Source organism: Jaculus jaculus, chromosome 7 (assembly GCF_020740685.1).
Source record: "Jaculus jaculus isolate mJacJac1 chromosome 7, mJacJac1.mat.Y.cur, whole genome shotgun sequence".
NCBI lineage: Eukaryota > Metazoa > Chordata > Mammalia > Rodentia > Dipodidae > Jaculus > Jaculus jaculus.
In genome coordinates, this window is record NC_059108.1 from 65,342,053 (window position 1) to 65,356,671 (window position 14,619).

The following is a 14,619-nucleotide window of genomic DNA, read 5'->3' on the forward strand; positions in this document are numbered from 1 at the left end:
AAGTGGTGCATGCATCTAGAATTGGTTTTCAGTGGCTAGAAGCGCAGCCGCACCCATTCTCGCTCTCAAAGTGTATTTTTAAAACACACAGCTTCCATTTAACTTTTTATTTTTTTATTTTTCGAGGTTAGGTCTCACTCTAGCTCAGGCTGGCCTCGAACTCAGTGTGATCCTCCTGCCTCTCTGGAGTTCTGGGTTTAAAGGCGTGCGCCACCACGCCCAGCTCAAAACATTTTTTAAAAATTGTATTTCTTTGCAAGCAGAGAGTGAGTAGGGCAGGCCAGGGCTTCTTGCCACTGCAAATGAAATCGAGATACATGTTATGTGTCACTTTAGGTAGGTACTGAAGAATTGAACTCAGGCCAGAAGGCTTTGTAAGCGAGTGCCTTTAGCCGCTGATCCATCTTTCCAGCCCCAACAACCATTTAGCAAACTACCAGCATCACTTCCACACTAGCAGCAAGCCGTCACCAAGGAAACTGCTTGCCCCGCCTGGTCCCTTTCACTTCCGATCCTGCGCGTTAGAGCTTCGGGCGGACATGGCAGCTTCCCGTTTGCCTCCGGGGGCGCTGACCTTGAGGCAGGTAGGAGAGGGACTTTCTGCGTACTTAATCCTGCGCCTGTCCGCGGAGTGGGTTGGTGCCGGTGGGCATGGTGGACTGCTGCGCTCCAGTCCCCAGGTGTCACGAAGGCGCTCACGTTAGGCAGTGGGCGCGGCGCGTGTTCTTGTCTGCTCCGGCCGCTGGGGCTCGCTGTGGTCCGCCGGAAGCATCGCCCCGTCCCCAGGCAGTCCTGGAACGTCGTTTTCTCTATCCAGCATTGCACTAAGTGTGTAGGTGTAATTTCCATTTCTTCTTTGGACAGTTCATGAGAAGGCAACAAGTTCTCCTACTCTACAGGAAGATTTTGCAAGCAATTAGGCAAGTTCCAAATGATTCTGACCGCAGATACCTGAAGGACTGGGCAAGGGAAGAATTCAAAAACAACAAAAGTGCCAAGGAAGAGGTGAGGACAGCCGCTGGCTCCTGTGTTGAATGTTTTATATGGAATATTTAAATGGCATTATTGAGGTGGCATATTTGTTTCTTCCACTCAAGTGTTTTAAATTTAGAAATTGTCAATCTTGTATGCTGTGCCACTTAGATTTTGGCTTCATCTTCAGCAGTTCCAGTGCCCATCGTTCACCCATTGTTCCTGTGTGTTGGGGTTTTGGTATTTTTATGATTGAAGGCAGGGCTTTGTGCATTTTTCTCTAAGATACAACCTGTAGCCCACCCCCTACTCATTCTCGAATTTATTTCAAATATTTTTCTTATTTGCAAGCAGAAGAGAAAGAAATGGGTAGGCCAGAGTCTCCTGTCACTGTAACCAAACCCCAGATGCATGTACCAATTTGTGCATCTGGCTTTATGTGGGTACTGGGTATAAGGATTAGGAAGTCTGGGATCAGGTGTAGAAAGCCAAATTGAAAGTCTGGCTTTGAGGTCAGCCAATGGAATGATTGTAGATTTGATTTCAGGTACCCCAAGAGAGTGTCCATGGCTTAGAGCCATGGATAGGAAAGATGGGGCTAAATCTCGGTATTAAGTCATCATTTGTTACCAAGATAGTAGCCTGAGGCTTTGGAGCCAGGTGGAGATCCCTAGAGTGGAGAAGGGTGTCCCCAGTCTTCACTCTCTGGGAAGCACGAAGCTGGAGGACCCCTGGGGTCCAGAAGAAGGACAGCCTAGTCTGGGCTGCTTACCTAAATGAATTTTAATATTTTATTTATTATTATTAATTTATTTTTAGTTTTTATTTTTTGGTTTTTCGAGGTAGAGTCTCACTCTAGTCCAGGCTGACCTGGAATTCACTATGGAGTCTCAGGGTGGCCTCGAACTCACAGGAATCCTCCTACCTCTGCCTCCCAAGTGCTGGGATTAAAGGTGTGCACCACCACGCCCGGCTCTTAATATTTTATTTTTATTTATTTGACAGAGAAAGAAGGAGAGAATGGGTGTGCCAGGGCCTCCAGGCACTGCAAATGAACATGTGCACCCCCTTGTGCATCTGGCTAGTGTGGGTCCTGGGGAATTGAACCTGGGTCCTTTGGCTTTGCAGGCCATCCCTCCAGCTCCTAAATTAATTTTAATGGAGTGTTGGGTACATAGAGGCTCAAATATCAAGATGCTCCTGCTGGAGGTTGGTATGGATAGGAAAGTGAGCAGGCCTGGAGCGGGCTAAGACTGGAGGTCAAGTTTACTCAAAAAATGCCAATAAAAAGCAGGGCATGGGGCCGGAAAGATGGCTTAGCCATTAAGGCTTATGCCTGCGAAGCCTAAGGACCCAGGTTCAATTCTCCACTTCGCACGTAAGCCAGATGCACATGGTGGCGCATGCGTCTAGAGTTGTTTACAGTGGCTAGAGGCCCTGGTGTGCCCATTCTCTCACCACTCCCCCCCCACCACCGTGTCTCTAATAAGTAAATAAAAAAAACTTTAAAAAAATAAAGCCAGGCATGGTAGCACATGCCTTTAATCCCAGCACTAGGGAGGCAGAGGTAGGAGGATCACCATGAGTTCAAGGCCACCCTGAGACTACATGGTGAATTCCAGGTCAGCCTGGGATAGAGTTGAGACCCTACCTCAAAAAACAAAACAACAACAACAAAAACAGTCAGTAAGATACCAATTCCATGGAGCCTGTGCCACTTAGGAAGATAAAAGTTGCAAAAACCTGAAGCTTAAGCCTGTGTAGTAAGTATATTCACCATGGAACCCAGTATGAAAGGAAAGGAATGGAGGGATAGGAGAGCAAGGTCCTGTGGATTGCCCAGGCAGCCGGAGACTGGGCTGGGCTGAATTTGGAAAGACACTAGATAGTGGCCCTGGCCAAGTTGCCGAAACCTCTGGGTTAGGGCCCAAGGATCGCCAAGACCCACTGGGCTCTGGCCCCATTTGTTGGATCAGAGTTGGGGCTGAGCCAGTTAGAGCCACGTGGAAATCAGGAGCAAGAACATGAGCATGTGAGCTGGATATTTAAAAGAATAGACCAGCAGAGCAGGGGATGGGGGAGAGGGAAAAGGAATGAAACAGGACTATTTCCTTTGTTGACTGGTTTTTTTTAGGTAGGACTCAGGTTTTGACTAATTTGATGGTTTCCATGGCTCTTGGGCAGGTGACCCTATCAGGTTGTGGTTTAGGAAGTGATTTACAACTCAAAAGAATTTTCTGTGTGCTAAAACCTGTTACAAGGCCAGCATATTCCAGTAATTCCTGTGACTCTTAATGATTGCTGGGACCCTGACTAACCCTTACACTGAGGAATCAAACCTAGGCCGTCAGGTTTTGCAAGCAAGACTTTTAACTGCCAAGCCAGCTCTCTAAGCTTCTGTTTCTTGAATTTATAAATAAAATGAAAGAATTTTTGTTTAATCATAAAACAGTAACCAAATTTCACTTTCTTCCACAGGATACAATCCGAATGATGATTACTCAAGGCAATATACAACTGAAGGAATTAGAAAAAACACTAGCTTTAGCCAAATCTTAAGGATATAGTGTTATTTTGAAGAATTTTGAAATCTCCATTTTTTGCTGAGTTAAAATCCACAGCTAAAGCCACACTAACATTTAGCACAGGAAGCAACAGTCATTGTCAACCAGGAAGGTGCAAATCAAAACCAAACTGCCCTGTAAGCAATTCACTGAATGTTCATCTCCATATTATTAACACTACTCTCACTTCTGGTTAGAGAAGCTTCTCTTTTCAGATGGCTATGACCACTGGGATGACCCAAAAGGCACCATGGTGCTGAGAAGACGTGACAGAGGAGTGTTCAAGACTGAAACATTTCTGTCACCCTCCAAGGCTCGGGGTTTATCCAAAGGAAGGGTGGGAATGCTTACAATACAACTGTCCAGACAAAAATTGGCTTCAATGTTCACAACCTCACTGTGCCTAGCAATACCTACACAAGACTCTTATGATAGAGGGAAAAGATGATGACATCAAAATAAAAGAGATTAACAGAGAGAGGGAGAGGATATGATAGAGTGTGGATTTGTGAAGGGAAAAGTGAGGGAGGGAATTGTCATGGTTTATTGTCTATAAGTATGAAAACTGTCAATTTAAATTAAAAAAAAAAACTTTGAGCTCACACTTCCATTTTAACAACTAGAATTAAAAAGGGAAATAATAAATGTTGATGAAAATGGGGAGAACTTGTAACCCCTGTATGTTGCTGTTTGGAACCAAAAGTATCTGCAGTGCAGCCCTTTGGAAAATGGACTTTGATATTCTAGGTCCCTAATCAAGAAAACTGAAATCATACCCAGAAGAAATGTGTATAAAATTACTCATGCCAGATAGTGGGATCAAATATTGATCAGCTGGCTAAATAACATGGTCAAATAAAATGTGGCATACAATATCTGGCAATAAAATGGAGTGAAAGACTGATTCATACTACCTGTGTGTGAACACTAATAACATGTTAAAGAAGCCAGTCAGAAAAGACCACATAAGATTGTGACTTTAAGTGACAGATAGTTGCCCTAAATCAAGTATATAAATGGTTGGGTGAAGGCACTTTTTCAAGATTCCTTAAAAGAAAAATGAAAATGCTTGGAGACACAAATTCAACCTGATAACATTAAATAGACAACATGTTACCACAAAAGCTATAAACATCACTTTATTTTGTTTGGACTCCCAAAATCAAAAGTAAGGTTAGAGCTGATATATTAAATCTATCACAGGAATTCAGCATACAGTGTAATACTGTACTATTTATCTATTTAGAAAGTATTAATGTGCCACTTTTCTGTGTTTTACATCATGTTCCCCACAACTACTGAAAGATTGCAGCCTCCATTTGAAACAAGGCCTATATGAGTCTAGAAATTGTTACCTCTTTGCAAAAGTATAGGTGGGATATATGCTTATTTTTACAGCACAAGGGGCAGATAGATACCTTATCTGTCATTTTCCACAATGCTAAGGGAACAATAAAAACATACCTAACACAGTTGTTGAAAAAACACTATTGCAGAGCTGGGCACACTGGCTACATATTTCTGTAATCCCAGCATTCCAGATTCTCAGACTGGAGGATTATGATTGAGGCCAGTTTACAGACTACATAGCCAGACCTTACTGCAAGAATCAAAAACAACAAATATGACCACTGTATTGGTCTAATGCTCTCATCCTTGTAGGTTAGGAGACTGACCTTATTCAATAGCAAAATTCAAGTACCCTGACTTTAAACATTTCTGCCTTCTCTTCCCTTTGACTTTGTGTGTGTGGTGTATGCACTTGTATGTGTGATGCACATGCCTATGGAGGTCAGAGAAGAATGGGTGATATCCTCCATTACTCATCTGTTTTTCCTTGAGACAGTCTCTTAGTTGATCCAGAGCATGCCATTTTCTAGAACCTCAAGAGACTCTACTGTCTTTGCTGTTCACAGAGGCAGGGTTACAAACACACATGGCCATGCCTAGCTATTTACACGGATGCTGAGAAATGAAGCTCAACTGGTATCAGGCTCCCTTGGGCCTTATGCTTGTGTGGGAAGCACTCAACCACTGAACCATCTCTCCATTCATTCCCTGTGTCTTCATGACGAAAGTATCCAGTTCACTGTGGTTAACTGCCTGCTTCTGATGGGAAGGAGGTAAATCATCAGATTACTTCCACCAAAACACTATGGGCCACACTTGGTAGTTAAGTCCAGGTGTCAGCATTGCAACAAAGATACTGTGAGGTAATAAAACTATGATAGATAAAAATAATTCCTGCTTGAAGCATAATCACTCAACTCAGGTTTTCATCTTGTTTCTTCTGTATTAAGGAATTTTAAAAAATTGGTGTATAATGAAGACTGATCCTACAGAAGTTAGTGATATTTTGTTGAGTAGGTTTAGAGTCCAGCTGGAAAAGTCTGACTTTGGGGCCCAGGGGAAAATGAAAAAAACAAAGGGCCCCCAGTGAACAATCGAATCCTTGATGCCTCCCAAGTAGCAGAGGAGCCAAACTGGCCAATTACATGAGAACTTGAGAACTGCATTCATTCCATGTTCAAGTTCTCTAACAGTGACACACATCTGCTGAATTACTTTAAAGGAATGTCTATATCCATGAGTTGTTACAATACAAAATGAACCTGACAAAGGACTAAAAGCATACTCTACCTTATAGTTTCGATGTCAGTGGATCATTACATTCTCTTTGGCTCATTAAATCATAATTATGAATAATCATTAAGGGGTTCCTGGGCTTATAGAAATAGAATTGAAGTTTCTATGCATACATAAATTATGTGAAGATGAATTAAAAAGATAATTAAATCCAAAGTTTCCACATAACCAATCTACTTTTACAACTTTGTTCTTGTATTTATGTTTTATAATCAAGTAAAGTCTTCTGATACCTAACAGTGATTAAGTCAAGTTACTATACTAAATTACTGACCTTGAGGCTTTCAGTGTGAAACAGTAAAAGTATCTGAGGTTCTTCAGTGAGAGTTGAATTCAAAATGAAATGCTTTCAATAAATGGCCTTATCTCTTTATAAAATACAGAAAAATAATCTTGAATTCAGAAAAGTATTCTAAGATAATTGATTGTAGAAGTTTCAGGTACTTGTTACATAAATGCTTTTTCTATTAATCTGTTTGCTGTGATCATTTGGGCTGAAAATACAGAAACTTGAACTCATTGTAACTCATTAGGAATGAACATTTCTAGTGCTGTTAGCAATTAAAATGACTTATCAAAAAAGTTAATATGTAGTGGATATTGTGACATCACAAAAATGTCTTTCCTCTCAAAATCTGGTATGTTCACCTGGGGGCTAAAACAACATTTTGAGAATTAGACATCTGAGAATAAGGGCTTCACATTTCATAGTTACAGCACTCACAGAAAGATACTCTTGTCTAAACTCAAGAGATGTGTTTACACTTGCATGAAAGACTGTTTTGGTACACAGGGATGAAGTTTTGCTTTGCTTTTAACATTTCACATACCCTGAATTGTAGCTTTACTTAACACTATTTCTTCACGTGGCTTGCTTAATCTGAGCTTCTGATAAACCTGGCCTGGAGTTTAGAGACTAATGAAACTTGAAAGTGAGAAAACTTCTCCTGGCTTTAGCGTCACTGTTGAAGTCTCTGTAACTTCATACCACATGATGTATGTGTCTAGCTCATTCTAAAAATTGGAGACTTTGCCAGAAACACAAGTCTGCTTTGTGCACAGTAATCCACTTCTTCAATACAGCTATCCTTCCCAAATCCTAATGTTCCTTGTGCATCTTCATCGTTGATTTAACAAGCTCTTCTTCTAAGCCTTTAATGTGTTCCTGCAGTGTAGCCTTGTCTTGCTGGGCTTTCTGACTGGCTTGGCTTCGTACTTCTTCAATTTTTCTTTCATACCACTTTTCCATCTGGGTAGAAACTGCCTCAAAAAAATCCTGGGTGAGTCCCAGGGCTTGGGAAGCATCTTCTTGAACATGAGGGGCAGCTTGCATGCTGCCTGCAGGTAGTGGTAGTGGCCCACTGCTGCCTATTGGCTGTTGGACTCGATGCTTGATTTGCCCACTTCTGGACTTCTTGGTTTGAGTGGCTCTGTTGACACTGGGCCCAGCCTGTTGATCAATCTTGACTGCCTCACTCAGGGGGAGCAGGGCTGTCTGAACCTTGACACTTCTTAGTCGGGAGCCTGCAGACTCAGAAGAAGATAGCTTCTGTTGTAGTCTGTGGTCAGTGGTGGAATTGAGGGCCTTTGCCTTGGGCCTAACCACCTGGGAAGATCTGTCAGAAGCTGCTTCTGGCACTGCAGTAACCACTGATTGATCCACACCTGGTTTCAAGGGAAAACAAATGTCAGAGCAAGTCCATATTCACATGGTCATGTGGCAGTGGGTAGTATCTACCTAAGAGTTCTGAAAATCTTGAGAACTACCTCCTCAGTCACCACCTATCATATGCAACTTTGCTGTGTTTTTCTTTACCTTTTTGTCCCTTTTCATCTAGGATTATCATTTTGACTTCTCAGGATTCTCATGTATTTTGTGGTAGCCACACTAGTCAAATCATCTGCTGGCCTTTAGCTTATTGTCTCGGTCTGTGTCTCAGAATGAGCATAGACCTTTGAGGTTGAATAACCCCATCCTCATTTCTGTGGAAAAGCCAAATTCTCTCTTTTAAAAATTTATTTGCATGTATGTATATGAGTATGCCAGGATCTCTTGCCTCAAAGCAAACACCAGATGTATATGCCCTTTTGGCATCCAGATTTATATGGGTACTGAGGAACTGACTCCAAACTGGCAGGCTTTGCAAGCAAGCACCTTTAACTTTTGAGCCATTTTTCTAGTTCCACCAGTTTCTTTTTTAAGAGCAGTTTTAGGTTTACAGCAAAACAGAGTAAGGTATGGTACTTTTCCTACTACCCCCACTGCAATACACAGCCTCCTAGTATGCTTGATCTAAGTTCTAATTAAGAAAAGTAGTCCTGGGCTGGAGAGATGGCTTAGCGGTTAAGCGCTTGCCTGTGAAGCCTAAGGACCCTGGTTCAAGGTTCAATTCCCTAGGACCCACATTAGCCAGATGCACAAGGGGGCACATGCGTCTGGAGTTTCTTTGCAGTGGCTGGAGGCCCTGGCACGCCCATTCTCCCTCTGCCTTTCTCTCTGCCTTTTTCTCTCCCTCTGTCTGTTGCTCTCAAATAAATAAATAAAAATTTAAAAAAAACATTCAAAAAAAAAAAAAAAAGAAAAGTAGTCCTAATCTAAAAGTACCATGGTAGGTTTCATGGTTAGTCCTAGCATGAAAATTTTGCTACAGATGTTTCCCAACATCTTAGCACAAAGATAAAACCATAAGGTTCCACTGAGCAGGAGGCCTACTCCCTGCTAGCTGTCATAGTGCTAGAAAGTAGAATATAGGCTAGCAGTCATCAACATCTTACCCACAGTGGTTCCCCCATACATCCTACACAACTAGTTGGCCAGGTAAGATCTACCCACTGAAGCAATAGTTGCATTACTGTTACGGGGGTACAACTACTCTTTGATTGAGGCCTGCTCTATAGAAGGGAACTCAGACCTAGTACTGATAACTTAGTCAAAAGTCTATGACCAGGAAGATCATCTCAAGTGGGGAAGCTACTACTGTTGTTGGCTAAATGGATATGTTGTGCCCATCAAATACACCCTCTAATATTTATGTTTATTCTCACTTTGGGGCAGAGAAGCTTCTTTTGAAGATAGAAATGACTACTGGGGAGGCTTAAAACTAGTTAAAGTGCTGAGAATAAGTGAGTGCTCAGCACTCAATGAGACAGCTTTAATCCACCTCCAATGGCTTAGAGAACATTGTGGAAGAGGGGGCATAAAGAATTCTAAGAACCAGAGGATGGAAAAAGTGCTTTGGAACACTATCTTCTGGACATGAAGTGGCCTATGCATTCATGATTCCTCAGCAGCTGTTGCTACCTGCATCATACTTGTACAGTATTGGGCCATAAACAGTTCAACATGGATGATGGAGCACATTTTTTTTTTGTCAAGGTAGGGTTTCACTCTAGCTCAGGCTGTCCTAGAATTCACTACATAGTCTCAGGGTGGCCTCGAACTCACATCAATCCTCCTTCTGCCTCCCGAGTGCTGGGATTAAAGATGTGCACCACCATGTCCGGCTGAAAATTTTCAATAAATAAAAAACATAGTTCCAGAGATAGCTGTGTTAATAGGAAATATTTCACCTATCCAAGTCCTCTAGAATGATCTAATTACCAGATTCTGACCAGCACAGTGGCACATGCCTTGAATCCTAGCACTTGGGAAGCTGAGTAAGAGTATCACTGTTAGTTCAAGTACAGAGTGATTTCCAGGTCAGCCTGTACTATCATGAGCCCTACCTTAAAAAAGAAAAATTAGCCAGTTATGGTAGCACACACCTATAATCCCAGCACTTGGGAGGAGAGGTAGGAGGATCACCACTAGTTCGAGGCCACCCTGAGCTAGAGTAAAGCCCTACCTCGAAAAACAAGCAAACAAACAAAAAAGGAAAAATTATCATTAAAAAAACTGCTTTATGGGCTGGAGAAATGGATTAGCAATTAAAAGCACTTGCTTGCAAAGCTTGACAGCAGTACCCACATAAAGCAAGATGCACAAAGTGGTACATTTAGCTGGAGTTCATTTGCAGTGGCAAGAGGCCCTGATATACACATTCCCTTGCTCTCATTCTCTGCAAACAAATATCAATAAACTGCTTTATATACAGAATGGCTTTTTATTCAGCTATAAAGAAAAACATAATCATGTCATTTGCAGGAAAATGGATAGAACTGGAGGTTATCATGGTAAAATAAACCAAATTCAAAAAGACCACTGAAAACAAAGAGTTTTACAAGATAACTAATGCATGTGTAGTCTCCTATGCAGAACCTGGATTTTTTTTTTTTTTTAAACCAGAAAGGTAGAAAAGGAACTATTTAGGAAAAAGAAGGGGACTAGCAGAAAGGGGAATGGAATGACAAGAAAAAGTAGTGGGAGAAGTGAATGATACACATATATGAAAATCTCACTGTGAAACCTGTTATTTTATACAATGAATATATGTTTATTTAAAAACAATAACTTGAAGGCTGGAGAGATGGTATAGCAGTTAAGCACTTGCCTGTGAAGCCTAAGGATTCCAGTTCAAGGCTCAATTCCCCAGGACCCATGTTAGCCAAATGCACAAGGGGGCGCATGTGTCTGGAGTTCATTTGCAGTGGCTAGAAGCCCTGGCACGCCCATTCTCTCCCTCTCTCTCTCTCTCTCTCTCTCTCTCTCTCTCTCTCTCTCTCTCTCTGCCTGTTTCTCTCTATATCGCTCTCAAATAAATAAAAATATTTTAAAAAACCAATAACTTGGGCCAGAGAGATGGCTCAGAAGTTAGGTGTGCTTCCTGCACAAGCTTGAGGGCCTGAGACTGCTTGAGTTGAAATCTCCTGATTCCATGTAAACAGCTGCATGTGGCCATGAGTGCTTGTAACCCCACTCCTGCAGGGGAGTGGAGAGCCAAGAACTGATGAAATCCCACAAGTTCTTGAAACAGTAAGAGAGATCCAGCTCAAAAATAAAGATCAGGCTGAAGAGAATCGGACAGTGCACTGGACATTCACTTCAGCCACCATAGGTAAGAGACCCCCCTGCAGGCAAGCATATGGGGTATTGAAAGGGCATACACAACAAAAAACCAACATACCACATACTACATTACACACCTACACACAGTAAATAAACAAATGAATAAAAATAAATACATAAAATATAACTTGAACAATTTAGCATTGTGGCTGAAATAAAGATACATTCCACTAGGGTGAGTTCCCTTGATGGACTAATGTGATTGAGGCTTTTCAGAGTTGGGTAAAGGCTAAGGGAGATCAGTAGCAGGGGCAGAGAGGAGGAGAGAGCTCCCCAGTAGACAGATGATCTTCACCTCCCTTATCTAAAGGATCTTCCCACCCGGACCCTGTCAATATTATACCTGAAGAACAGTTATTGCCAATCAATTATGTCTGAACACTTAATTAAGGATATTTTACTGCCATATAGGAATTGACTATACAGTTATGAGCAAAGTATGTCCTTGCAGCATATGTAAACATCTCTGTCATATGGACAGTGCTCAGATCAGGAAAGAACAATATGGAGGACTCCACTATATGTGTGGATAGAAGGTATTTCTGTATGTGAGTTACCTGGACAAGAGTCAGAAGTAGATGGGATGGATTTGGCCCTAAAGGTTCTAGACTCTCCAGAAAGCTTCAGCTCCAGATTCTGAATCTTTAATATGCACCAAGTTTTTAATTCATCCACCAAGGACATCTAAAATAACCAATAATTAGTACAATTAGTCATCAGCACATTCTTTTTGTTGTTGTTGTTGTTTTGGTTTTCCAAGGTAGGGTTTCATGCTAGCCCAGGCTGACCTGGAATTTAGTATGTAGTTTCAGGGTGCCTTGAACTCTCAGCAATCCTCCTACCTCCGCCTTCCAAGTGCTGGGATTAAAGGCATGCCCCACTGTGCCTAATTTCATTTGGGGTTGCAAAAATAACATATTACATAAAGTAAATGGTTTCTGTGAAGCTCAGCCTCATAGTTTCCATTGACGGACCTGAGTATTACTTGGCACAGTGGACATGTACTAAATCATCACTGAAAGACAGAAAGATACTAGGTTTTTACCTGTTGCTTCTGTCTCTCATGCTTCTCAGCATCTGTCTGCTGTTGCAGGCGCTTCAGACACTCTGTTCTCTCTGCTGAGAATCTCTCAACCATCAGCTTGTCCAAAACACACATCTAGAATTCCAGATGAAGAGGACATGCTGACATGATGCTAGGATAGGCCTTGGTCTCCCCACCCATAAACACAGGCTCAGGCTACTACCAGAGTACAGAAAGCAGGCAACAAATGTCAGCTCTTCATTTCACTTCAGTTTCAAAGGGTTTAGAAAATTGTAACTTTAGAAATCCTGAATATATTTCTGTAAGGTCAATGTTTCTTTTTCCTATTTGTTTAAGCCCAAGGGCTTAACAGACATAAACACACTAAAAATATTCAAGCAAAAGCAGCTCTTGTTGGCCAGAAGTATTTTGGTAAGTCTTAGAACATCAGTGAAAAGACTATTATTAGGAAGAACTGTCTCTAAAAGTATGGATCCGGGCTGGAGAGATGGCTTAGCGGTTAAGCGCTTGCCTGTGAAGCCTAAGGACCCCGGTTCAAGGCTCGGTTCCCCAGGTCCCACATTAGCCAGATGCACAAGGGGGCACACGCGTCTGGAGTGCGTTTGCAGTGGCTGGAAGCCCTGGCGTGCCCATTCTCTCTCTCTCCCTCTTCTTTCTCTCTATGTCTGTCGCTCTCAAATAACTAAATAAAAAATGAACAAAAACTATTTAAAAAAAAAATAAAAGTATGGATCCATTCACTTGCTTGATCCCACCCAAGCAGCTCCAAAACATTATCAGCTGCCCAGTAGGTAGTGAAACAAGATGAATATTTGGGGCTTTTATAATGTTTTTCCTAGTGAGCAGGTATTTTCATTGCCTCATTGAAAGTAGTCAAAGCGTATGTTTAAAGGGAGTGGAAGGTGTTTCAACAAATACTTAACACCTTTTAATCAAGTGCCTTTCTGGGGCCTCCCTCCATTATAACATTTCCTACAGGGCTCTAACACCTAGGCTGTGCCAACTTTCATTGCTTTTACAAGGTCCAAAGATAAGAAAACTATTGTTAGGAACAAGACCATGAGGGCCCCTGGGAGGTCCTCTCCTGTCTGTGATACACCTGGAGTGCCACAGACGCTTTCAAAACATCAAGGAGCAGCTGTTCTGGTACTAGGTTAGCATTCTCTGTTGTGTCTCTTCAGTTCCTGTGTTTGTCTCAATTTATTTCTAGGGCTGGCCCCCACTTGAGATATCTATACCAGGAACAAGCCATGTGAGCTGCTCACAGGGTTCAGACCCAAGCACTTGATTCAGACTAAGCTCAAATTCTTTCCCAGCCACAGAATGAGGACTTCTTCCAACTAAGGAGTAGTCCTTGAGGTAGAAAGTGTCCACCTAATGCAGGCAACCTGAAAACTGTTCAACCTTATTAGTAAAAATAGAAATAAAACTTAAAAGTGTAAAATGTCTGTGGCAGACAGCTTCAGGTTCACTAAGCTGTACTTCCAAACCAGGCACAGTTATGGAGGAGGGAAATTTATTGAAGCTTACAGATCTAGAGGAAGTTCCATAATGGTAAAAGTTGCCCCTCTCTTAAAGGACCAGGCAAAGAGAGAAAAAAACAAAAGCCACACAGCACAGCACCCTTCAGGAACTCCAGCTAGGCACACTTTGCATGTCTTTAGATTGAAATCTCAACCCCACCACCACACCTTAAGATCCACCCAGTGACACCGCCTCCAGCCAGGTGGCTGCAGATGCAAACTACAAACTAATAAAATACTGAATACATTGGGGGCCATCTCTTCAAACTACCACAATGTCCTTAGAACACTTTTTAAAATAAAATATTAAATTGACAGCAAAAATTAGAGAAACTCAGATACTGCTGGTGGGACATACAAACTTTCTATGAGGTAATTTGCATTACATCAAGAGCCTTAAACGTTAACATTGGACCCAACTGTCCAGAGGGAAAATCTGGGCACTTAAAAATTTGTGCATATAAATGTTCATCTTAACATTATTTTTAAGAGAAAGGGATGGTCTAATAAGAAGAAATGGTTAAATATTTATGTTGTCTTAATATACCTGAATAATAGGAATTTACAGTCACGGGAAAAACGCTCATGACATCAACTTAAGTGAAAACGGAAAAGGCAAAATATTATTCCTCTATACACAGGCAAGCTCCATATTCACTGTCATTGAAGCATGCTGCACATCTACATGGATAAGTCATAATACAAGACAAAAAAGCAAACTGGGCTGAGGAAATGGCTTAGTGGTTAAGGAATTTGCCTGTGAAACCTAAGGACCCCGGTTTGATTCCTCAGGACCCACATAAGCCAGATGCACAAGAGGGCGCATGTGTCTGGAGTTCGTTTGCAGTGGCTAGAGGCCCTGGC

At 41.8% G+C, this 14,619-nt stretch overlaps 2 protein-coding genes across 2 annotated transcripts in view; one reads left to right on the plus strand and one right to left on the minus strand.

Annotated features, from left to right (window-relative positions):
• The first annotated feature begins 451 nt into the window (after positions 1-451).
• Positions 452-4,440, plus strand: Lyrm2 (LYR motif containing 2). The gene is made up of 3 exons (XM_004663660.2): positions 452-584; positions 865-1,005; positions 3,451-4,440. Exons 1-3 carry the CDS (start codon positions 540-542, stop codon positions 3,529-3,531), a joined length of 267 nt encoding a protein of 88 aa, XP_004663717.1. The 5' UTR covers positions 452-539; the 3' UTR covers positions 3,532-4,440.
• A 209-nt stretch (positions 4,441-4,649) lies between these two features.
• The window catches only part of Ankrd6 (ankyrin repeat domain 6), a 234,434-nt gene continuing 224,464 nt past the window's right edge, over positions 4,650-14,619 (minus strand). The window contains exons 14-16 of the mRNA XM_004663640.2: positions 12,233-12,346; positions 11,745-11,871; positions 4,650-7,847 (exon numbers count right to left, since the gene is read on the minus strand). Coding sequence (XP_004663697.1) covers positions 7,282-7,847; positions 11,745-11,871; positions 12,233-12,346 — 807 coding nt within the window. The 3' untranslated portion in view covers positions 4,650-7,281. The remainder of the gene's footprint in view (positions 7,848-11,744; positions 11,872-12,232; positions 12,347-14,619) is intronic.

Bases quoted from the DNA above. Each gene is read 5' to 3' on its own strand.
- Lyrm2 (XM_004663660.2), top strand. From the start codon at position 540: ATGGCAGCTTCCCGTTTGCCTCCGGGGGCGCTGACCTTGAGGCAG. The intron at 585-864 runs GTAGGAGAGGGA...TTCTTTGGACAG, and splicing joins GGGCGCTGACCTTGAGGCAG to TTCATGAGAAGGCAACAAGT. The intron at 1,006-3,450 runs GTGAGGACAGCC...TTTCTTCCACAG, and splicing joins ACAAAAGTGCCAAGGAAGAG to GATACAATCCGAATGATGAT.